The sequence below is a fragment of the Hoplias malabaricus genome, chromosome 9 (assembly GCF_029633855.1).
Source record: "Hoplias malabaricus isolate fHopMal1 chromosome 9, fHopMal1.hap1, whole genome shotgun sequence".
NCBI classification, from domain to species: Eukaryota; Metazoa; Chordata; class Actinopteri; order Characiformes; family Erythrinidae; genus Hoplias; species Hoplias malabaricus.
Genome location: NC_089808.1, coordinates 31,362,323 through 31,388,765, shown reverse-complemented (window position 1 = coordinate 31,388,765; position 26,443 = coordinate 31,362,323). Strand labels below are relative to the sequence as shown.

General features: G+C 41.4%; 1 protein-coding gene across 1 annotated transcript; it reads right to left on the bottom strand.

Moving 5' to 3' along the window:
* Positions 1–168: 168 nt before the first annotated feature.
* Positions 169–23,499, bottom strand: frem1a (Fras1 related extracellular matrix 1a). Its single transcript, XM_066680507.1, has 36 exons — positions 23,257–23,499; positions 19,871–19,965; positions 19,437–19,773; positions 18,996–19,184; positions 18,570–18,893; positions 18,154–18,262; positions 17,904–18,035; positions 17,101–17,445; positions 16,865–17,007; positions 15,891–16,087; positions 15,638–15,728; positions 15,388–15,555; positions 14,671–14,879; positions 14,449–14,542; positions 14,097–14,349; positions 13,648–13,851; positions 13,272–13,457; positions 12,697–12,893; positions 12,238–12,460; positions 11,800–11,944; positions 11,099–11,240; positions 10,689–10,884; positions 10,331–10,595; positions 9,672–10,089; positions 9,388–9,589; positions 8,803–8,947; positions 3,355–3,484; positions 3,138–3,210; positions 2,883–3,032; positions 2,400–2,611; positions 2,271–2,318; positions 1,901–2,071; positions 1,602–1,733; positions 1,239–1,354; positions 1,065–1,150; positions 169–969 (listed from the first exon to the last, which is right to left on the bottom strand). The coding sequence occupies exons 1-36, from the start codon at positions 23,497–23,499 to the stop codon at positions 767–769; spliced, it is 6,573 nt and encodes a 2,190-aa protein (XP_066536604.1). The 3' UTR covers positions 169–766.
* Positions 23,500–26,443: the final 2,944 nt, after the last annotated feature.

The window sequence follows — 26,443 nt, the reverse complement described above, 5'->3', positions numbered from 1 at the left end:
TATCTGTAATTATTTTATAAATATCATTTTTGTTTCTATTGATTAACAGCTGTTTAATAAAAGCTTGTCATTTGATCATAATATTGGCTGTTTGGTTGGTCATTGTTGGGTATAGTGTATACAGTAGAAATGATAAACTCCCTGAAGTTGAACGTTTAACCCGGAAACATTTGGTTAAGTAAACAAATACATTCTTTCTGTTGGCAAATGTAATTTCAGTAGTACAGATACATGTGGTTGATGCTAATATTCTTAAGCACCTTAAATTATTGTGGCAAAGAAATTTAATATGCTAAATAAAATGGTAAATCAAACCCAAAAAGTATAACACATACAAGAAATAACCATACATAAGTAAAATAAATATGCATGAGGGGAAAATATATGCAGTGTACATTTACAATATAAAACAGTTCAAATGCAAAAATTGATGCTAAATACAAAACAAATCGTGTTTATCGTAACGTTCATAGCTTTACCTCCAGTTCTAAGGTGAAACAACACAGTGTCTCCTCTGAATGCACTCTCACAAGGATTTGTTCTTATTACATTCCATTTACATTTAAACAATAGGAATTCCGGAAAACTCAGTGTTGTTACATTTGAGATCTAACATTGTGCTTAACCGTTTACTCGTGAAGAGTTCAGAACACCCAAATTTAAGCTCTGATTCACCATGTGTGCTATTATTCCTTACAGGATTCCCTTGTGTTGAAAAGTAATTGGTCTCTTAAAAACATAATAATGGATTGGGAGTGGGAGCACCTCATGTTTTTACATAGCACACAAAGCCGTGTCCCCTTCCTGTCTTGCAGTCTCGTATTTGCCATTTTGATTTCTTCCAAACCAAAACGCACTTTTTGTTTCCTTTCCTTCGGGTTCTGGGGGGACTTCGCCTCCAGTTGGTGTAAGTAACAGGTTCTCCACCCACCCACTCCCAGCGGCCTTCACTCTCTCGGTCATTTAAACCTGCAGAAAGTGATTGCAACTGTCTATTAGTATCCAATGTGAAAATGGAAATTTATTTTATAAATGGTATATACCCATCTATATTAATATGTTACCTATCCAAAATGGCTTCCTCCCGCTGAAGTCCCAGAGCCAGACCATGTCTGCATTTGATAGGACACTGACAAGATTTCCTTGGAAGCTGAATCAAAATGAGCAGTTATTTTGAGCAAATTAAAGCATGGTCGGAGGGAAATGCTGAAAATGTTCTAGTGTGTGGTTGGTCTTACCTCTCTCTGCAGGCCCTGGCAGCATCGCTCCATGTGGCTTTACCCTCTGAACTCAGCAGATAGCAGTGCTGGTTATGGTATTTCCATCCTTGTGGACACTTCTGTGCATTTACTGCCTGCATAAGAGTAGGAAAAAACTAATAACATCAGGGTGTCTGCTTGAAGGGAAGATCTTTCAGAAAGATTGAAACATTCTGGATGTCTGGTTCCTATCCCCACCGCTGTAAACATTTATGATTAACTGCAAATGAGTATTCTTTATTTCATCGTGCAGATGCAGTCTTGAAAAATTGGAGGAGCTCTCTTTTAAAACCTTTTTCATTTCAAAACAATGGATTATCTGAGGTGATGTCACATTACTACCTCATCAGAAGCAGCCCACGGTTTCCAGGTGATTCCGTTGCATTGGAAGAGCTGACCTGAGGTCTCGTTGTGATGAAGAAAACCTCTCAGCTCTGGAGTGCAGGGTTTAGAGACCAGCCTAGAAGACATTTTCTGAGGACATAACCAAGTATGAATTAATAAACAGCTAAACTGTATAAACAATCCTTCAACTTCAAATATATACAACTCTTATTTGTGGCTTTCCTTGTTTATCATCGCTAATCAGCCCATGCCAATTTAGATGCTATGCACTGCACAAGCTTTCATTTAATTCCAACCTGAGCAGCAGTGCCTTGATGATTACTTGAAGGCAATGCAGAAAGCTGGCTTCTGGTTTTGACTGGAAGTCCACGCTGCTGTCCTCTACTGGTGACTTGAACTTGAGCCTTTCTTCCACTGAAACCAGGAGTTGTGTCATCCTCCACTGCCAGTGACATGATTCCATGATACTACAGTACAAGATGATGCAACGCTTTTAGTAATTTATCATTTAGGCCAGTGGTTTTTACCATTTTAAATGCATTATTTTAATTTTGTTATTGTTCGATTCTGTACAGTACAAAGTATAAGAAACAACACACTGCATATAGGATGGTTGCTGATTACAGGTAGATTATGTGTGAATCTGTGGTTGTAGGTTCAACTTACAGTGTAAACAACCTCAGATCCACTTTGAAGGACTGAAGAGGGTTGAATCTGTTGATGAAAATTCATTAAAACATACAACACAGAAACATGAAGATTAATGATGTCATTTTTTACAAGCACATTACTCACTTTCTTTCCATTGCCATTGGTCCTCAGTCTTTTCTTAGAGATGGAAGGAACGATCTGAGGCAAATTATCTCCTCTGGCACTGATCACCACATCTGCCTGAGTGATGGGTAAAGTCTCCACCTGGATGAAGCCATGTCTGGGGTAGGGCCCTATAGGTACCTCTTTTCCCTGAAGACTCGTCCTCCCTGGGGGCACTTTCTCATCACATTTCCCTGAGGAGGTAGACAAGAACCTGATCACTTCAGGAAATCAAAATTTTGTATATTTGAGTCTTCCCACTTTTAATTTTACACCCTTCAAATCTACAACCTTTAGAAAGCTTGTCAGTTATGAGGGTTTTTTTCTGTGTGTTTTCATGTGCCTTATGAATGTGTTTTCCAACAATAAAATGTTAGGTTTAAAATATCAGAGGAAGAAGTCATGTTTTTAGCTGCCTTTTTAAACCCAATTTTAACTACTGACATGTCTGTGCTACAGTCTCACCGTTTCTGGTGTCCACTACTGTAACAGTAGCTTTGATGTTTCTTCCCAGTACAGCAGCAACTGGAGAATCCAGGGTCACCTCAAACATTTCTTCAGCCTCCTCCAGAGAATCCTGCAGCAGCTCCACTTTCCACAGTCGACTGGCCACACCTGAAGATACAGCCGCAGAGTATTTTATGATTTGGGAATATTATCAATTACTGCAGATAAACATGATACAAATAAATATTTTTTGCCAAATGTAATGTACATTACCAGGATCAAACTGAATCAGGGCTGAGGGAGCAGGCATGAAATCCTTTCCAGCAGATGCTGTTAATTCTTTTACCTGAGCAGTGAACAAGATGCGGTTATTACACTGAACCACAAGAGGGCAGAACACGTGAATGTATATCTACTCAAAAAACAATCCAAATTAGTCGACAATAATTGAGATGAGATGAGTGAAAACTCGAGTCCTCATTTGGCTCACTTTAACTGATACATATGAAGAATCCTGGACATTCCCCTTCCTCTCAATGGTTAACGAGAGTTGTCCTTGGCCTTCACACACACGATGCTCTGTCTTAGTCAGCTCTATTCTGGCCCAGCTGAAGTCTAACCTACAAAAAAGTGACACACAATTGGGCCAAAACTGCATTTAACTGTGTACAATATGACTTTTTTTTTTCAAAGTTCTCCCAGCAAAAGTCCTTACTATGCTTTATCTAGGGTGACCATATCTGAGTACACATGGGGCAAAGAGGACACATGGGACAGGTTGGCAGCACAAATTCTTCCATAACCATGCTGCTGAAATTTAATACATTAACTATGTGACCAGACATCCTCTTTTACCCGGACATGTCCTCTTTTTTAGACTTAAAAAAATGTCCGGGCGGAATTTCACAAACGTCCGGCATTTTGTTTTTCTAGAGCTTACATAGAATTTCGAGAAGCGTTTCGTTCACAAACTAGTCCCGCCCTCCCCTACTCTGATTGGTTCGCTTGAGTAAGAAGGGGGCGTGGTAAAGTAGCCTAAAATCTTCGGATTGGACGGTCTGACTGTAGAGCTACCGTTATTGGTCGATAACTTTCTCTGTAAACATTTAATTGGTCAGTGTTCACCATCTCAGATCTGGTCACTCTACATTAACAGATACTCGTTAATAAGATTAAAAATCAAATGCCTTTTTGGACAGATTCCTTTCCATTCAACATTTGGCCCTAAGCCAAAATAATATTTTTTGTCATTTATTGACAGTTTATTATCATTAAGACCTGTAATTTTCTGTTCATACCAAACTTCAAACCTGAAGCCCTGTATTAAAACGACTTGTTTACACCAGAAAACATCATGATCATAACAGAAACTGACGAGTTCAACTTTTAACTGTTTTTTAAACGTTACTAAAAGCAAGCACCACACTTTATCAACCAGGAGTAATACAGACTTGATCAGAGCATCGCTAGGATCCAAACATTTATGTAAAAATACTTATATTTCATATTTTAAAAGGTCTAGCCTTAAAACGTGCTGTATGTGAAAGCTATAGTTCAGTCCCGTTCCTTATTTAATGAGTGAATGGCCTATTTTTTTTTTTTTTTAAGTTAATATTAAACACAAAAACTGCGCAGATGTAACTTGATTAACTCGTCAGAAAGTCAGTAACGGTCAGGTGTGTCCGTGTATTTGTGCCGTTATAGAGACAGAAATGACGACTTTCAGTTTTTTTACAATATAGAGCAGAAAGTGAAAGGCTCGTGTGACATAGAAACTCATTCAGCTACAAAGCAGAGACTATGATAAATTACCTTAACAACTTTCAACACACTCCTCCTTGGATCACCACCTTAACGTGGTGGAGGGGTTTGCGTGCCTGCGTGAGCCTAGGAGCTATGTTGTCGGGGGCAATAGCCCCTGGTAGGGTCTCCCAAGGCAAATTGGTCCTAGGTGATGGGCCAGACAAAGAGTGATCCATAAAGACATGGATGAATAAGATAACAACGAGGACACAGCCTCCCTTGCCCGGAGCAGGGTTACCGGGGCCTCACCCTGGAGCCAGGCCTGGGGGAGGGGCTCCTTGGCGAGCGCCTGGTGGCCGGACTTTCACCTATGGGGTCCGGCCGGGCTTAGCCCGAAGGAAATACATGGGTCCACTCTCCCATGGGCCCACCACCTGTGGGAGAGGTAGTAATCCGGGTCTGGTGCATTGTGGATCGGGTGGCGGTCGGGGTCGGGGGCCCTGGCGTTCTGATCCTCGGTTACTGAAACTGGCTTTTGGAACATGGAACGTAACCTCTCTGGTGGGAAAAGAGCCTGAGCTGGTGCGCGAGGTTGAGAGGTACCGGCTAGATATAGTTGGGCTCACCTCGACACACAGTATGGGCTCTGGAACCAATCTCCTTGAGAGGGGCTGGATGCTCTTTCACTCTGGAGTTGCCCAGGGTGAGAGGCGTAAGGCAGGTGTGGGCTTACTCATAGCCCCCCAGCTTAGCGCCTGTACGTTGGGGTTTACCCCAGTGGACGAGAGGGTAATTTCCCTGCGCCTTCGGGTTGGGGAAAGGGCTCTGACTGTTGTTTGTGCTTATGCACCGAACAGCAGTTCAGAGTACCATGCCTTCTTGGGGACCCTAGAGGGAGTGCTGGAGAACACTCATTCTGGGGACTCCATTGTTCTGCTGGGGGACTTCAACGCTCACGTGGGTAATGACAGTGAGACCTGGAGGGGCGTGATTGGGAGGAACGGCCCCGCTGATCTGAACCCGAGTGGTGTTCAGTTATTGGATTTCTGTGCTCGTCACAGTTTGTCCATTACGAACACCATGTTCGAACATAAGGGTGTCCACAAGTACACCTGGCATCAGGACACCCTAGGCCGCATTTCGATGATCGACTTTATAGTCGTATCATCTGACCTGCGGCCATATGTTCTGGACACTCGGGTGAAGAGAGGCGCTGAGCTGTCAACTGATCACCACCTTGTGGTGAGTTGGATCAGATGGCGGGGGAGGATGCCGGACAGACCTGGCAGGCCCAAACGTGTGCTGAGGGTTTGCTGGGAACGTTTGGCAGAGGAACCTGTCAGAAAGATCTTCAACTCCCACATCCGGCAGAGCTTCGACTGCATCCCGGGGGAGGCTGGTGACATTGAGTCCGAGTGGGCCATGTTCCGGACCTCCATTGTTGAGGCGGCTGAACAGAGCTGTGGCTGCAAGGTTGTCGGTGCCTGTCGGGGTGGCAATCCCCGCACTCGGTGGTGGACACCCCGGGTGAGGGGGGCTATCAAGCTGAAGAAAGAGTCCTATCAAGCCTGGTTGGCTCAGGGGACTCCGGAGGCAGCCGACAGGTACCGGGGAGCCAAGCGGCTTGCGGCCTCGGCAGTCGCTGAGGCAAAAACTCGGGTGTGGGAGGAGCTTGGTGAGAACATGGAAAACGACTTTCGGTCGGCTCCAAGAAGTTTCTGGCAAACCGTCAGGCGACTCAGGAGGGGAAAGCAGTTTTCCACCAACACTGTATATGGTGGGGGTGGGGAACTGTTGACCTCGACTGGGGACGTCATCAGACGGTGGAAGGAATACTTCGAGGATCTTCTCAATCCCACCAGCACGTCTTCCGCAGAGGAAGCAGAGCTTGGGGACCCCGGGGGGGGCTCGTCTATCACTGGGGCTGAAGTGGCCAAGGTGGTAGGGAAACTCCTTGGCGGTAGGGCCCCGGGGGTGGATGAGGTTCACCCCGGGTTCCTCAAGGCTCTGGATGTTGTGGGGCTGTCCTGGTTGACACGTCTTTGCAACATCGCGTGGACATCGGGGGCAGTGCCTCTGGACTGGCAGACTGGGGTGGTGGTTCCCCTTTTCAAAAAGGGGGATCGGAGGGTGTGTTCCAACTATAGGGGGATCACACTCCTCAGCCTCCCCGGTAAGGTCTATGCGGGGGTACTGGAGAAGAGAGTCCGACTGATAGTTGAACCTCGGATCCAGGAGGAACAATGCGGATTCCGCCCCGGTCGTGGAACACAGGACCAGCTCTTTACCCTCGCTAGGATCCTGGAGGGTGCATGGGAGTTTGCTCAACCAGTCTACATGTGTTTTGTGGATCTGGAGAAGGCATTCGACCGTGTCCCTCGGGGTATTCTGTGGGGGGTGCTCAGGGAGTATGGGGTACTGGGCTCTTTGTTACGAGCTATCCAGTCCCTGTACAAACAGAGCAGGAGTCTGGTTCGTATGGCTGGCAGTAAATCTGACTGGTTTCCAGTCAGAGTTGGACTCCGTCAGGGCTGCCCGTTGTCACCGGTTCTGTTCATAATTTTTATGGACAGAATTTCTCGGCGTAGCCAAGTGGCGGAGGGTGTCCGGTTTGGTGGTCTCAGGATTCCATGTCTGCTTTTTGCAGATGATGTGGTCTTGTTGGCTTCATCGAGCCGGGACCTCCGGCTCTTGCTGGACCAGTTTGCAGCCGAGTGTGAAGCGGTAGGGATGAGGATCAGCACCTCCAAGTCCGAGTCCATGGTACTCAGCCGGAAAAGGGTGGAGTGCTCTCTCCAGGTTGGAAGTGAGATCCTGCCTCAAGTGGAGGAGTTTAAATACCTCGGGGTCTTGTTCACGAGTGAGGGAAAGATGGAGCGTGAGATTGACAGGCGGATCGGTGCAGCGTCAGCAGTAATGCGGGCTCTGTACCGGTCCGTTGTGGTGAAGAGAGAGCTGAGCAGAAAAGCAAAGCTCTCGATTTACCGTTCAATCTACGTCCCAACCCTCACCTATGGTCACGAGCTTTGGGTAGTGACCGAAAGAACGAGATCGCGGGTACAAGCGGCTGAAATGAGTTTTCTCCGCAGGATGTCTGGACTCTCCCTTAGAGACAGGGTTAGGAGCTCGGACATCCGGGAGAGACTCGGAGTGGAGCCGCTGCTCCTCCACGTCGAAAGGAGCCAGCTGAGATGGTTCGGGCATCTGGTTCGGATGCCTCCTGGACGCCTTCCTGGAGAGGTGTTCCGGGCATGTCCAACGGGGAGGAGGCCCCGGGGCAGACCAAGAACACGCTGGAGAGACTATATGTCTCGACTGGCCTGGGAACGCCTCGGTATACCCCCGGAGGAGCTAGAGTCGGTGGCTGGGGAGAGGGAGGTCTGGGTTTCTTTGCTCCGACTGCTTCCCCCGCGACCCGGACCCGGATAAGCGGTGGATAATGGATGGATGGATGGATGGACTTTCAACACATTTCTGTTCCAGGCTCCAGTAAAACACTGATGTGGAACAGAGCTCGGCTGAAAGTGATGTAAACACAAACAGGTGCGCGCGGCGACTTGTGTCCCATTTCTGCTCTGAGCTCCGACCCCTTGAACACTTCATCCCTGCGCGACCCTTTTGCTCCCTATTGTTCTAAAAGAACGTCATCATGCGTCATCGAAGTGCACTCTTCAAAGAGGTATTAGGGCTTTTTATAAGATTTGGGACAGAGGAAATACGGTAGACGGTAGGGTGACCAGACGTCCTCTTTTACCCGGACATGTCCTCTTTTTTAGACTTAAAAAAATGTTCGGGCGAAATTTCACAAACGTCCGGGATTTTGTTTTTCTAGAGCTTACATAGAACTTCGAGAAGCGTTTCGTTCACAAACTAGTCCCGCCCTCCCCTACTCCGATTGGGTCGCTTGAGTGAGAAGGGGGCGTGGTAAAGTAGCCTAAAATCTTCGGATTGGACGGTCTGACTGTAGAGCTACCGTTATTGGTCGATAACCTTCTCTGTAAACATTTAATTGGTCAGTCTGCACCCCCTCCCCCCAAGACGTGTCCTCTTTTTCACCATCTCAGATCTGGTCACCCTAGTAGACGGCAAAATCCCGGACAGTTTTGGAATCCCGGCTGGACGCATTTTTTAGGTCCCGAAAAGAGGACATGTCTGGCGAAAATAGGACTTTTCACCATGACAAAACAGCGTTTACCTGTGAGATGGTCCAGTGTTTCCCAGTGGGTCAGCGACAGCAAACTCCAGACTGTCCATCAATGCTTCCAGGGCAGAGTTTATTACATAGAGAATATTCTTCTTGTTCAGGTCCCTCTGAGTGAACCGTTGACGCACAAAGTCACCTGCAGATAAAGAGCCTAAATGATCCCTTACACCAGCGAAGAGCGCACAGCCTCTTTGCTGAAAAACTTATATTTCATTATGAGCTGAGACCCATATTAGACCCACACTGGGCCAATAGCTTTGTCATTTCACACATATGGGACAGACAAAAACTATGGAGGTATATTTGTATATATTCACCGCTGCAACTATAGCAAAACTGTGAGCGCATATTTTTTTTACTTGTGTGTGCAGAATTGCATTTGTGCACCAGCAATAAAGGATTTATGAAGGTATAACTGTGAGGTTGTATTTGTGAGAGTCACTGTCACAGGTGCTCAGGTGTTTTGCTCCAAATGTACCTCCATAAAAAACACCTGATTTTTTTTCTCTTCAGAAACAAACACAATCAAAGAAACAAAGGGGAGTACCTGAATTTGTACAGTATTCATCTTCTTACCATTAGTGCCATTTTCCAAATAACCAAAGTAAGGAGCTCTGAGTATATGGAAGATGAGGTCCTCCTCTGCAGCGTTTGCATCTTGAGCCTTCAACTCTCTTGATGAGATGTAGATTCCATAACGTCCATCTTTAAGAAGCTCCACTTTCCACAGAGTCTCCAGCACTATTACTCTAGGGGCAGGGATGTCTAATGGTTCAATCTGAACACACACATGCAGTATTACTGGATCATCTGCACTTTTGTAAATGAAAAACAGAACTTAAACAGTAAATGCTGCACACCTGTATGGTGAAGAAGACCGGTTCTATCTGCACTTTCCCTTCCACCAGAAAGCCTTTGTGTGTGCTGTCAGCTGCGGTGAATATAAAGCGATCAATCTGAGAAGCCCCACCAGAATGTCTGTATGCAACGTCCAGATCCTGAACATTCTGCTGGGTAAAGTTACTCCCTGAAACTAGAGTTGTCCCCTTCACAAATAGTTCTCCATATTGCGGCGGCTGGACGAGCGTATAGATCAGGGAATGGGGAGGTGTGTCTGGGTCAGACAGGTGGAGGTTATTAGGTGTTATGGTGATGATGGAACCTTGAGGAACTCGTAGACCAGCTTTCTGCACTAGTGTAGGTAGAACCCTGTCTGTCATCTCCACTAAAACCACCAGAGTGCCATTACGAGTGGATTTTCCGTTGCTAATGACAAACCTAGGAACAGTTTAGAAAAAGACAAGAATATATATTATATTAATACATATCTTCTCCCAAAGACTCCTTAAACAAATCAAACATACACAGTGATTTTAAGGCCTCAAAATATCTTGCAAACCCAGTATGAACTGCTGAAGTTATGAGTCTTTGCTATAAGGGCACTCAGTAATTAATAATGGTAAACATTTAGTATAAATAAGGTTACAGCACCAAAGAAAAACAACCATGTACTGCTTACTGCAGCGTCTCTCTAGGTGAAGTAGCTCTGTTGTCATGGACATAGCACACCACATTAGCTGCTACGTCCAACTGGCTGAAAGAGTCAATGGGAATGCCAGTGTGTTTGATGTACTCCACATGGCCATGTGCTGGGGGCACAGTGATGACATAGAGCAGCTCTTCTGGCTTGTCAGCACCATCCACAGCCAGTAAGACATCAGTAGTGATCACTACATGTTCTCCACGGGTAGCTCTCACAGGATTTACAAATAATGCAATTTCTCCTGAAAAACAAACAAGAGAGTTTTATTTATTTTTTTCTGTAGTCAGTATTAGTCAAAATTTGGAATAAAATAGCTTCCTTAAAAACGTCTGACCTTTCTCGAGCTCCTTCAGCGAGATGTGGAAGTGCTGTGGAGGAGATCGGTTCTTGCCGTCGTGCAGACGGAACACAAACACGTCTTGCATGTGAACTCCAGGCTGAGCTGTGTGTGCGTATCTCAGCAGGTTCATATCCACATCTTCCTGAGAGCAGTTCATACCAGCTGTCACATCCACCCAGTCCACGCCTGTCTGAGAGGACACCGGACACACAGGCTGTATGATCTGACACCATTCAATCATTGCCATCTCATACAACCAGGGCATGTGACATCCAGAACTGCTGTTTGAAATGCAGAACCACATTCTCCACAGATAAAGTGCATACACAATAAACACTGTCACTTGTAAACAACAAGTGAATAGGACTTTGGGAATGTGCCTTCCCTGTGTTTCATATGCTGACCTTGATTTGAAGCAGGCCATATGCTGGAACACTCTCAAATATGTAGATGATGTCAGTGGAGGAGGTGTCATCATCATGAGCACTTAATACTGCACTGGAGATAAATCTGGATTCTCCTGCTCCCACCTCAATCCCCGTGTTCCTGTAGAACACACACATCACACAGTTTAGCAAACTATCGATACATACATTTCATAATACAGAGATTTCGGGTTTTAAAATTTGGCAGAGACGCGTTCAGAACTGTAGCAAACATGGTTTACAGACATATGAGAACATTCACAAAGCGAAATTCTAGATTAGTGTGTCAAATTATTAGAAACATTAGAATCATCATGTTGGTACATGTATGACTGGAATGTGGCTTAGCAGTAACAGCCTATGATTAAGCAGTGGCATTGTTTTGTGAGGTTATAATAAATGACAACTGTTTGCAGAGGTTATAATAATGAAAAAATATAATAATTTAAAGATAATTACTACCCCTTTACACAGAAGCAAGACTGGAATGGGGCAGTAAAATTGGGGGCAGTGGGAGCAAGCAAGGCACTCAACCCCTAACTGCCCTCCCGGGGTGTGTGCGTGTGTGACTGTGTGTGTGTTCACTGCCCCAGAGCCACAGAGGGGATAAATGTGGAGGATACCTTTCATTGTACAATGACAAATAATTGCACATTTGTAAATAATAGTGGTTTTGTTACCGAATTATGTGTGGTTCCTCGTCGTTTACGGGCAGAACTTGAATCAACAGGTGTCTCTGAAGCTGGTGCTTTCCATCAAAGAGCTGAATGATGAAGTCATCCTGCTTACTCTCAGAGTCATCATGCATATACATCAGAGTCATACCTGAAAACAGAGTCCCAGTAAAACATCTTTAGACACTATAAATACCATAGGCTGAATAAAGGTCATGGTACACTATGGTTTACATGTTTACAAAATAGTTGACTCTAAAACATTAGAGATTAATATGGGCTACATGGAATTCAGAGAATAAACAAGTTTAGAAAATAAAATATATAATATCTGTATATATTTTATTAAATAGTCTAACTTGCAGCATATACAGACAGTAAATAATTACAATTTATGTACGATATAAATCATAATATGTCCACAAAGATATCATGCTACAGTACCACTCCTGAGGTCTTCCATGGTGAACTCCTGTACATGGTCCTCAGCTCCGTGCTTTAGGCTGGATTTTTTATAACGAGCCACTTCACTACCATGGGGCCTGCCCATAATGGCACCATGCAGGGGCTGCTGAATGATGCTGAAGGTTAAACGATCTCTGGGAATATCCAGATCCATCGCACTTATAATAGATGCATCCAAATCTTTCATTTCTCCCTCTCTGACCTGTAAAATATATATTCACAGTCACTGTCATGGCAGTGTTTTATATCATTACTTCATAATCTAACACATTTAAGCATGTTGTCCAAGGTTTTTAAGTGTATTTCAATTCAATGACAGTAGAAGCAGGAATTACAAAATGAAATACATGTGCTATTTACAAGTATCGTGATTTTCCTGGACACAAAATCCTGGTTTATTGAAACTTTTATTGTTTCAAGCGCCAGTCTTTAACTCACTGTAAAGTTTCTGGTTAAGAAGTCTGGTATTTCATCATTAGTTGGACTGATGACGATGTAGAAAGGGACTGCAGAAGACTGGTGTTTGCCATCAGAGACGCACAGCATGAACTGGTCAGTGGTAGGTTCAATCTTTTGGTGTCTGGATTGTACATAGTTTATGTGTCCATTAAGCACATCCCTATAGGAAAAAGAGGCTGAGAGACAGAAAATATGAAAGCCAACAATTCTGGAAATATTATGTCAAATTTAATCAAATATTTCTAATATATGTATGTATGAATATATGTACATGTCTCACATGGCTTTAATACACTCCATATTGCACCACATAAGTCAAAAACGCATTCACCGTAACAAAAAAGCAATCAATGTCCAATAGAGAGAAATGGAGCCTATGGCTTTATCTCAAATGTATCTCTTGGATATTTAGTGCACTATTTGAATATTGCAGCCTTCACCAATGACTTATGCAGTGCACTCTTTAGGGAGTATGGAGCCATTTGAATACAGCCAGTGAGACCTTGTGTTTGGTGTATTCACTGAAGAACAACATATCTGTGCAGAGCACTGACCAATACTGATGCCCATGTTGCTCTTTTCAAACCCAGGGCTGGGCAGGATGTTCTCAATATAGCCAAACTGTGGTGGAGAGATCAGAACAACTTGCAGGTCTTCTACAGGAGTGTCCTGGTCAGAAGCTCTTAAATGGGAAACAGTGATAGCAGTGGATCCACCTTCATCTACTCCAAACACTGCACCTGTAAAAAGAAAAAGAAAAAAAACACAACAAATTGGATTTAATGTAAATAAAACACATCAAATTCCTGTTTATTAAACACATAATCATAATTTTCTCTGCCACAAATATTTAAGTGTGCAAGTCAATTGCAAAATGCATCTAAACTATTTTTTTTTCTAACCTCAGAAATAAATAATTGAAAAAATTACCAACTGTAACAGTAGGAGGCTGGTTGTCCACAGGATAAATGGTAACATTGAGGTCATAGACTGGTAGGGGGTCCTGTGGGAGAGCTGCTGGTCTACTATACACTTGAGTTCTCTCATAGCAGCAAACTGGACCTGAATGTGTCTGTCCATCAGAGATCACGAACGTGAGGGTGTCATGACGAGGGAGCAATCCAATCTCCTGTCCTTAGGAATGTAATTTACATCACTGGGTTGAATCATGGTTTAAATACCATAACAGAAAACAACATTAAACAGTGACAAACAAACATATTTACACATGTATTGGTAAATATTCAAAACACCAATTATTCAGCAAAAAAAGCAGATAGTATATAGTCGATAGGCAAATAAGCCATAACATGTTTTAATAACTTGCAATAATTAATATGCCATGGCATAATTAAAACGTAAACACTCAGCCTTGGTACCTGTGTGTTTGTAAGTGATAATCCCAGCTTTTATGTCTTCTTGAATGAACCTATCCACTATAAGACCATTCCTCAGGATCACACCATAATAAGGCTGACGAGCAACCAGATAGACCAATCTGCTGTCATCACTATCAGCATCTGTTGCATAGATATATTCCGCAGTAATCACAATGTCCTGTCCCTCTGGACACTCCAGAACAGGCTTCAACTCTGACACCAGCACTGGCACCTCATCATTCACTAGAGTTACCTGTCGGTGAGTGTACAAGTCTTTTAGTCAGACAGAAGTTTAAAGGTCATCAAATATTTAAATGTCTGAATGTACAGTTTCAAATTTGTATATCGTTACCTTAACAGGCAAAACAAATTCAACTGAATTCACGCCATCAGTGGCTATGCATTCAATGTCATCTTGATCCGTCTCTGAACTATCATGGTGATATCTGTGGACAAGAAGAGATAACAATCTTCCTGCTGTAGATTGTTAAGCTATCAAATGAGGAGCAGTGCAGTTACACATGAAATGAAAAGAAAGGAAGTACACGGTGAATAAAATGACACCATTTCTGACCTAACTTTTAGGTTTTTCAGGTCCCTAATAGTAAAGGTCTGGCCCTGACTCAAGGGGGCTCCATCCAAATACAGTTCTCCATGCTGAGGTTTTCTTTTTAGTTCCACATGCAGGGATTCCTCCAGAGAGTCCACATCTGTCAGGTGCAAGTGGTCCACAGTTACCCAGCATTCTCCTCCCTCATCCACTGACAGCTGGTTCACTTGCACCTGCGAATCAGCATAAGACAAACTCATAGTCACCTGCCTGAAGATTTTAAGAACATTTTTAGAACATACAGCATGCATACAAAAAAATTGTTAATCCAATGGTAAGTTAATCAGTAACATCAACTCAATTAACTCAAATATCATGTAAAGCAAAGCAAAGGTTTGACATTGTAGCAGATGGTGGTGTACAGTCATGTACCAGGTGTCAGGTCAAAATGGAGACAAGCTCCGGACTGCTCTGCTAATAGCCTGAAGCTTAAACATGCTTGAAAGAATGTTTTTGATATTGACAGTGGTAGATGCTCAAGTCGTATAAAGCAGTGGTGTGGAAACGGACGATTCTGAACTGAGGAAATGGAGATCTTCAAAACAAGATCATGCCTATGGCATCTAACAGGAACATGTGGGTGTGATCATTGCCACTCATTCTGCTTCCTTCCATTCTGTTGAGTCAAATGTATTTACCAATCATTTTCAAATTGTATAGAAGCATACGACTGTGGGTTACCTCTGGGATTTGATTGTCTACTGGCAGCACCGTGATGTTGAAACAGATTCCATTGGTGGTGCGGCCCTGCTGGCTGGTCACAGACAGGATAAACCGAATGTGCTGGGGGTAAGGCCCAATGTCATGGATAGGAGGCATGTAGGCCACCTTCATGTAGTTGACAGCATGCTAAGTGGAGAAAAGAAGGCTGTTAAGGTTCACATTCAACCTTAACTGTGTGGGAGAAAAGACAACAGTCACATATTTGTACCTGTGTGAAAAGTCTGAGCACAGGGGCATTGGGATCCTTGGTCAACTTTGGAATGCTGTCAACCAGGAACAACCTCCCTCCATCACTACCTCTGATAAACAAAAGCATATAAACATGTTTTTAAGAGAAAGTGGCTAGCCTATTTAGATTAACCACTGCATATATTAATATTAAAATATTAAATAATTAATATTAAGATATTCTGTTCTGTTCTCTCAAAACGTATCATTGCCTAAATTGTTTGAGCACTTACGCAGACGTGCTGCTGTAGAAAGGTGGAGTGGTAAGAGTGTAGGTAAGCTCACAGTCTGGTGACTCCACGTCAACAAAGTGTAGCTGCTGCTTGGTCAGATACACCACATCTGTTTCTTTAACTTCTAAGTACCGTGTGGTTCCTGGAACCTCTTTAGGTGGTTGATCTGGAACAGGCTGGATTTGAATCACAATGATCTACAAATTTAGGGGAAAAAAGAAACATTTGAAAATTGGTAATCATTTTTATTTTAGTGTGAGTGAATGTGTGTGTGTCTGTGTTGCCCTGTGAAGGACTGGTGTCCCCTCCAGGGTGTATTCCCGCCTTGCGCCCAATGATTCCAGGTAGGCTCTGGACCCCCGCGACCCTAAATTGGATAAGCGGTTACAGATAATGGATGGATGGATTTTTATTTTAATCAAACATATTTTCTTCTGCAGACATTCTGAGAGCAATGTTAATTTGTTTATTAATTTCCTAAATTAAAATTAAAATTTCGAAATAAATAAATAAATAAATAAAATTTAATATTTTTAATTTTTTGATGATTATAAATAGTGCTGAATTATCTGTCTTCCAAAAGCTACATTAGGCAAAAATATAAAATGCCCACCAAAAGATATTTATGAGTTTATGGGTTTATTATTCATTGATTCATTGCCTGTAAGCGCTTATCTAGTTCAGGGTCGCGGTGGGTCCTGAGCCTACACGGAATCAATGGGCGCAAGGTGGGAACACAACCTGAAGGGGGCGCCAATCCATCTACCAACGTGTGTTTTTGGACCGTGGGAGGAAACCGGAGCACCCAGAGGAAACCCACGCGGACACAGGGAGAACACACCACACTCCTCACAGACACCTGGACTGTTATATTAATATATGCTGCTATACTGTAATGTGTTTCATTTGAACTGACTGGTTTTAGGTGGGAAGGGCTTCATGTTGTTAATATTAGATGGTGCAATACATTATACCTGAGGGTCTGAGAGGTTCGGAGGATCATGGAAGTCAGATAGCACCACCTCAAAAGAGTCATCAAATATTTCACTGCCAAAATGCCTGTAGTAGACAATGGAATGGAAGAGATCTTTTTGGAGAAAGCGTGTTACAGGATAGCCTAGAAAAAAAAATTTAATGACACAGAAGCCAATATTAAGGAAAAGCATTAGTTAAGCAAAAATTAAAAGAAAGAGAAACAAGCTCTTTTAACCTGTGATTCCTGGACCAGGCATTTTCATGATCTCCCCTGCTTGAGGGGGTCTGGTGATGTTGAACAGGATGTAATCATCACTGGAGTCCATGTCTGAGGCTTGCAGTATTGACCCTCTAAGCAGAGCTGTTTGCCCTTCAGACAGCTCCAGAACCATATTGGTGATGAGGAAAGGTGGACTGTCATCTTTGGGCAGGATGTTGATGGGGAACTTGTGCCTGGCCTGGTGGCGGCCATCGGTGATTCGAAAGATCACAAAGTCTTTGGTGGTATCGCTGTCATCATGGTGATAGCGCACTACTCCAGCTTTGATGTCACTTACAGTGAACATGAATCCCTTCCCACCTAAAACCAGTCAGTTAAAATGAAACACATTACAATACAGCAGTACAACTTGTATAATCCCTATAGAGGAGCATGAATCGAAATGGAATAGTGGCCGCGAATGAGCCTAAGGGCACCACACTCAGCGCACTGTTCTTTGTATTTATGGTGTTCCGTTAAATGCTTTTGCAATGATCTGGAGTGGTGTTTGAGACCCTGAACTTATCATTAGGCATGTGTAACTGACAGCAACTGAATGCAACCAAGCCATCACAGAAAAGGCCCAACATAATAGCATAAATGCTATATCACGACAGTAAAAGCTGCCACATACACGGATAAATCCTTATGACCCTCCCTCTTCATTTCAGGAGAAACTTTGGATCAGCAGGTGTCCACAAACCTTTGGCAACATGATTTGCAGTTTAGAAAACCTTCATTAGCTCATGTAGATGAAGGAGCATATCATGATTGCATACCTCTGACAGTCAGTCTACCATGATGTAAACCATCCACAGTGATGATTTTCACCATCTTCAGATCATCATTATCCACAATCTGGAGCTGTTCCCATGTTATTGGACGTGACTGACCTTCCAAAAGACTAAGACCTATTCAAATAAAAGGCTTAATTAGAATCAGCACAAAACTGTTAGCTAAACCCCTATCAATAATAATATAAATTGTAAAAAGGTAAAATCCACTTATTAACCAAGATAGAATACTCACCCATGTTCCATGATACTCTTGGTGCATTAGTGTCTGCTGTCCTGATTGACACATGTACAATCACAGGCTGGCTTTTCTCAAAATAAAAATCATGGACCTCAAACTCTACCTAGTAGAATAAAGTCTCAGTTACACATAAATAATACAGTCACTAAATGAATAATAGTGGATAATGTTAACATATTTAGTAATATCCTACAATCTACTTTTTCTAGTATGTAAGGAGCACAGGGTGCATACAGGAATATTGTGATATAAATGTGTTTGCACAGGACTAAAATAGCAGTGCTTGTACCACACCTTAACATTTCCTAATCTTGCCCAAACAGTACTTCATGTAGACAAATATTTAGCACAGTAAGCAAAAGAGCTACTCTGAATGTGGTTAATATTGTTATATGATGGGTATGTGGTACCTCGTAGTTCCTGCGTTGTGTATGGCTGGAATTAGGCGGCTGGTAACTGATAAGCATGTCATTCAGATCTGTCCAGGTGAATGATGAAATGGGCTTGGTGTGGTCAGACAAGTGTGTGATGAAGCCTTCACTTGGGAACTTGGTTATATTGAAGACAAGTCTGTTCTTAGGGGTCTCAGCATCTACCGCATCCAGAATAGCTGTAGAGAATGGAGTCAGGATGAACTGGTCCACTTCCAGGATAAACATGGACATGAAGGCTGGCTTGGGGGGCTGGTTCCTGACAGCACCCTTAATTGTCACAGGAATCCAGGCTTGTTCTGACTGGTTGCAACAAATGATTGGAATACAGGGGGTGTTTTCAATCATAAATATTATCACTCAAGTATACACTTTAAATAAGGAGCTGGACTGTGTAATATTTACCTGGATTATGCTTCTGCTTCTGGTGTCTGTGAGGTCAAGTCTGATAGCAATGTAGTCAGTGTCAGGTGATGGAGGAGATATATGTTGATAGCGAATACCCAGCATTAAGAATTCATCACAGGACACTTCCGTGATCTTGACTAGTTTTAGTCCTTTCAAACAAACTTCATTTTTGCAGTTGGCTCTGGCCTTATTATCTGAAATGTTTGAAAAATGCAAAATAGTTTCTGAACAAATGGCGATTAAATGCATATTTGGGCATATATGAAAACTAGCTTAATACATGAAATATTCATAGTTACAGACAGACTACTAGTGCTTTTATAATATTAATATTATCGGTTATATAAGTATAATTATGATATTAAAATTACAGCAAGAGTACTTCTCCTATTACTCAAATTCAGAAGTACAATATTTTGCCCATTCCAAAAAGTAAACTTTAATATTTGAAGATGTCATACCTAATTGTTGTCGGATAGACACAAAGCTGTCTGGTTCATCCCCTCTAGGCCCCTCAAGCTTTTCCGCCTCCCCACTGACCAGCTGACCATGTCCAGGGAGATGAGACTCTGGCGTCAGCACTCTGACTGTGCACTCTATGTTGGAGCGATGCTCATAGTGGAAGGACACAACATTACCGTCCAGAACATTGGAAAGACCATAGAACTCAGGAACCTGCAGTGTTTGTGGCCCCAGCTTTATAACATTGCAGTCAGGATCCATTATATCAACATGGAGTGAAAATATTTCACTATACGTCTCTGTCTCTGTGAACCTGAAATACAAAATGATTAATGTAATCTTAGAACAATTCTACCATTGTTAAAATGTTTTATTCCAGTGAAATAAACATTATGCATTAAAATACATACCTATACAGTCGCAGTTTGACAGTATCTTCTTTTAATATTGGACAGCCATTATGAGTATATTTCACCTCATCAGCCAAATAGTGGCAGTTAAAAACCTGATTAAAAAACAGCAGTTTAACAATGCATAAGAAACCTCTTTCAAAAATGGGCAGCCTAATGTTTAGAGGACCGAGCCTGGGAGCGGAAGGTTGCTGGTTCAAGCCCCTCACAACTGGGGATGGCTGCCTGCAGCTCTGGGTGTGTGTTCACAACCCCTAGTGTGTGTGTGTGTTCACTGCCACAGATGGGTTAAATGCAGAAGATACACTTCATTGTACGTTGTACAATGACAAATAATTGCATATTATAAGTATTATTATTAAAATAAACACTGACAAAAATGTTTAGTCCAAGTAATAACGGAACATGAAAAGGCATCTCTTTCTGTAGCTTTGTCAGATTGCGGCAGTACACCACATGTTTAGATGATTTCAAAAAGCACATGATGTTTGAAAAGGACATAAAAAAGCAATTAAAATGTTTTTCAAAAACTGCACATTATTTTACCATGATCCAGACACAATGTCTCACAAGCAAACGACAACAGTTCCAAGAACTATACATTTTTTTGTCTGAGTGCAGATGTCATACTTGTGGTCACTTTGAGGAAATAATTACAAACATAAAAACACAAGTGCTCAGCCTCTTCATCCTGTTCACTTCAAGTCCCACATTTAGACAGCGGTTTATTTAAAAATAAGAATTTCAGCAGAAAATACCAGTGAAACCGCGACCCTGAAATAAGCAGAAAAGATGATGATGATGATGAAGAGGATGTAATACCAGTGAAATAAGTAACCAGAAATCAGAAACATTATCTAAAAAAATGAGTAACATACTCTAGCTTATGGACCTTTTGAGAGAAGATAAAAATAAATAAACAAAGGTGTTCTTTGCATGTTTCTGTAAATACTATGCATAGTTGATTGTCATTTGTTGATTATAATTTTCAGTTATTAAAAACGTTAATTCAAAGTTGTGATGATACAAACCTGAGCTAATATTCAACTATATCACTTTACAAGTCAGCATTTATCTGTCATCACATATTCATTTATCTTGTAAGTTCTTTGCATGGGGCTGAAGGGGAGACTAATTAGACGGCTTTTCTTCTGAATGGCAATCCATTCAAATCTGAATGAAATGTTGTTTGATACTGTGGTTTCTCTCACCACCTGAAGCTCATGCAAAATGCAATACAATCATTAACACTATATTAACAGAAAGAAACTCATTGTCTGATTCAGCAAATGTCTGACATCTGATACAGCTGATTCCAAAGGTTCTGCTACACACAGTGGCCGAAAAGCCCTTGAAAATGAATAGAGGACAGGAGTATGGGAACCAAGGGAAAAAGTCACAAAAGAAAAATATATATATTTTTAAAAGTCTTTAAGTGCAGCTGTTTCTGCACAAGGTCACAATTATCTGTGTCCAAAACAGATGGTTTGTCTAAATATTCATACAGTAACCTCAGTTCAGATTCAGCAACAGCAGAAGTAGAGCACACCAAGAACATAATATTTTATTGTGCAATCACTGGTGATGGCATAGAAAATCACATTGATGTTAGGCTTTACTTATATTAATATAGTTTGACTCTTAATTTGGGCGGCACGGTGGTGCAGCAGGTAGTGTCACAGTCACACAGCTCCAGGGACCTGGAGGTTGTGGGTTTGAGTCCTGCTTCGGGTGACTGTCTGTGAGGAGTTTGGTGTGTTCTCCCTGTGTCCGCGTGGGTTTCCACCGGGTGCTTCGGGTATCCTCCCACAGTCCAAACACACACGTTGGTAGGTGGATTGGTGACTCAAAAGTGTCCGTAGGTGTGAGTGAATGTGTGAGTGTGTGTTGCCCTGTGAAGGACTGGTGCCCCCTCCAGGGTGTGTTCCTGCCTTGCGCCCAGTGAGTCCGGGTAGGCTCTGGACCCACCGTGACCCTGAACTGGATAAGTGCTTACAGATAATGAATGAATGAATGATTCTTAAAGTTTATTCATTCATTCATTTTCTATAACTGCTTATCCAGTTCGGGGTCGCGGTGGGTCCGGAGCCTACCCAGAATCACTGGGTGAATGAATAAACTTTAAGAATCATTCATTCCTTCATTATCTGTAAGCATTTATCCAGTTCAGGGTCACGGTGGGTCCAGAGCCTACCCGGAATCACTGGGCGCAAGGCAGGAACACACCCTGGAGGCCAGTCCTATGCAGGGCAACACACACTCACACATTCACGCCTATGGACACTTTATTGAGTCACCAATCCACCTTCTAAGGTGTGTGTTTTGTTTGGAACGCGGGAGGAAATTAGAGCACCTGGAGGTAACCCACACGGACACAGAGGAGAACACACCAAACTCACCCACAACCTCAGATCCCCACAGCTGTGTGACTGCGACACTACCTGCTGGGCCACTGTGCCACCCCAGACCTAACATAACATACATAATCTAAAAAAACACCATAAAGGCTTATATAAAACCTCCATGTTAATAATGTTACAATTCTAGAGAACTGAATGTAACAAACAAGACACAACAATACATAGGAAGATATTAACAGCTACAATAGATTTGTCAAATTGTTTTAAAAATATCTTATAGCGATATTTTAGAGACTAACAATTTTTAGATGGAAAATTGGAAACCCCTCTCCACAATAGTGTATCCCTAAATCTGATTGATTTAAAATGGACCTCTACAAGTGAGAAATTTAGAAATGTAGAGGTGAAAATTGACGAACATGGATGGACACCTGAATTTGCTGTAAAGTAACTCTTAAATTGCTCCAATATTTCCTTCATTTGAATATATCTCATAAATAAAAACACATATTTTAAACAACTCCGAGTTTGTGAAAACACAAGATGTGAATCGGAATAACTTCCTTTGTACTTTGAGATGTTAAAATAAGTAAAAGAACTGCAATATCTTAAGAAATGTGCACATTTTTCTTTAGTTGGTCTTAAAAAAATTCTCTGGCACTGCACAGATTCAGTTCTAGCTTGATTTTCAGTCACAAACATTACACTCTGGTTTTTATTCAGATTTGGCGCAGTTTCCCAACTTTCCTTGAAATGGACTTTGTACATAAAACAATATATTATTTAATATTTCAATGGCTTAAATTATGATATTATGGGTACTTTAGGTTTAGGTGTGTCCTACGTGCAAAATAATAGTGTGAAAAATAAGAACTGATCAAACATGTAGGATCAGATTTGCTCTCTAGTTTGAATGAACAACAGCCACACTGACTTTCTGCAGACAAGATCAAACATTCCTAAACTTGGTATACAGATAAATTAATGTGTCATGATGTAGAAGCAGAAACGAGAAAGAACCAGTACCTGGGGGGAAAGTGTCCCGACACGTTGGGTAATAGGCTCATTCAGGACCACTTCCACTTTGCAGGCATCTTTCTCTCTGGGTATGTGAAACTGCAAATCTCCTTCCCGCAGGAAAACTGACTGTCCTCTCTTCACCTGCAGGCCGAGGTTGGTCTTCACCAGGGAGCCACAAGCACAAGGCAGAAGTCCCAGTACAAGAAACAGCCGAAATGGGCACATCTGGGTCTTTATCTGGGAAGTCATCTTTACTTTGTAAGACTACACTTACTCAGACTGGTCAGTGTGACGAAATCCTTTTGAATTATGTCATATATTTTGAGAATATACTGCTTTTGTAATACTGATATGAGAGATGTTTGCCAGCTGATAATTTATCAGCTTGAAAGGAAGTTCATCCAACTTCTTTAAGGGATTTTAGGCAATTCATCGCATGTTGAAGTGAGACCTGTAAATGAAAAAAGAAAAATACTTAAAATAGAATACACACGTTTTAAAATGGTATACTTTTAAAATACCAGTGCCAGGAAGGGTTGTTTGTGTGATGCCATCACAGAACCGTTTTTGTCTCCCTAAAGTTTTAATGATGTGTCCAGATCTACTTGAGTGCTAACTGTGTCCTTTGTGAAGATATTTCAGCTTGCTAAACATCACGTAAGTGTCACAGAGCAACTGAGTTTCAAGGCAGACCCACAAATAGTTTTTATATCAAAATGCTCTCTGGCTAAATGATGTTTTAGGAAACAAATAAACCTTCTCTGTGGCCTTGTTCCAAAAAACCTTAATATTAAATATATTGATATAAATATATCAACTGACCAGTGTACTAAGGACTATTTTTATATTTTTAATTTTTTTAAGCTTTTATTATTAATTATTCAGCTCTCTTTGGGTTGGTTTAATTGTTTGTATATTGTTATCATGTTTTATTTACTCTACCTTTGACTTGTAGAGTGTCCTTGTGTGTCATGAAAGGTGATTCTAAATAAAATTATATTATTATTATTATTATTATTATTATTATTATTATTATTATTATAACAAAACTGAATCAAACTATGCATATCATGAACATGAAAACCTTTAGGACATAATAAATAGCTTCCAATTTGCAATCTCTGCCCCTTTATTTTACTTTTGAGTCAGCCTGATTATTATTATTACAAGATACACATTAAATAGAAGGAGATAAAATTGTATTTAAGGACATCTAAACATGACCAAAATATGGGAGAATAGACAATGAAACTCAAAGAACTTACACTGTAAAATAATTAACTTTACCACTTAAACTGGCACTTTAATCCAAGAGTTAATACATTCCCCCATGTTAGCACATTGGCCCATTAAATTGGGGATCTTTAATTAAACAACCCACAAACTAAAATAAAACAACCTAGTCAGTTTATTTATATATTTATAAGAGTTGTTCTGTTTTTTGCTGCTTTTAATCAGAGATCATCATTTTACTGAATAAATATGGAGAAAATGAGAATGGAGAAGAAAGAAAACCAAGTGAAAAAGGTTAAAATCCAGAGCATATTCTCCACAACCCTTTCCCAGACCCTTGCACTGAGTCGTTTAGACAGTAGGCAAATAGAGCTGTGCTGTTGTATCCCTTTAATATTCAGAAAAAGTATATAATTGATGTCTCATTAAGAGCCCAGGGAACTGTGATAACCTGTGTCTAAATGCCCTAATACTTTTTTTCAAGGTTAAAATGTCTACTATTTGTAAATAATAATCTTTGTGCATCTGTGAAGAACTGCCTGGTCATGGTCATACATTTTTCTTAATTGAAACATGACTAATAGTGGGAAACAGATGTGTTCTCTAGGTATTCCCCTAACCCCAAAACACTCTTTTAATGCCCTTGCTTTTTTTTCGGAATTACATCATACGTTTCAATATAGGCACATGTCAACACCTGGTCCTTCACACACATGGTATACATTAAGTCTCCTGCCTGAAACTAACTGACCTTACCAATCTGAAGTTTAAAACCACTGTCTGACATTTTCTGTCTGATATCATCATTGCATAAAAATACTAACATCTGCTAGATAACAAAAACTGCCTGATTGCTCCACATTTGTGCCCTTGAAGAACAAAAATGTATTTCCAATGATAAAACTAATGTATAAAAAGTGTATTTTGAAAGGTATATGGCCATATTATTACAACAACAATGCATTCTTTACTTTTATTTTAATCTACTATTAACTAAGAGAAATATTATTTTCCTAAGAGAAATATTTATTATTGGTTCTACCCTTTAGATCAATCATTCAACCTTTTCCTTTGTTTCACAGCTACTGGTGAATTATTATTTTGTTGTTCTAAAAGTCCCCATGGAGTTTCCTTTGAGCGGTGAACTCTTGAGATAATAAAGAGAGGAACAAGAGCCAAGACTAGTAGGAGTCCTTAAAGAAGTCAAACAATCTGCTCAGTGCAGCACAATTTAAAAATCTGTCGGTGCAAAACTGAATGCTCCACTCCAACAGAGATCTCAATCTTCATACAACAGTCAACACATTTCCCCCTCAAGCACTGATCACAGATATTTACTTCCTCTTAAGAAGGCCCTCATACTTTTCAAATGATGTAGATTATATTGTATCTATTCAAGGTGAAACAATGACCCAAGTACTTTTCTATTACTGCTGCTATGCTCTGAAATATGTCTTCCCTCCTCTTCATGTTTCTTTGATGCCTCAGTTGGAGAACATCATTTCTAAATCACAAAGCTCCCACAATGACTGATCTGTCCCAGATGGATCCAGTCCAAAACAAGCCCAGCATTCCCAGGAGACCAGCAAATTTGACTCATTCATCACCCTGGTTCAAGAAACAAGGGGGATAAAATGCCAGAAATGTGTTTATGATGCATTCTACTCCAAACACTGAGTTGACCCAAATGCCTCAAATCTGAGGCTTGAGTAAAAGATTCTTTTAAAGCTGCCAATGTAGTACTTTGTGATAATGGCTAGTGCAAAGCAATTTGTTTCTTTTTAAAATCTTTGTTTTGCTGCTCACATTTAGAGATGATGTTCCACTGTGACTTCCCCTTCCTTCAGAAGATTTAGAGCAATGCATCATCTCTTTTTCTGTCTAATGGCTATATGCTGGATCTCCCTTAAAATATCTGCCACAGGGAACAATTTCAACACAATTTCATTCGTTTCAAACC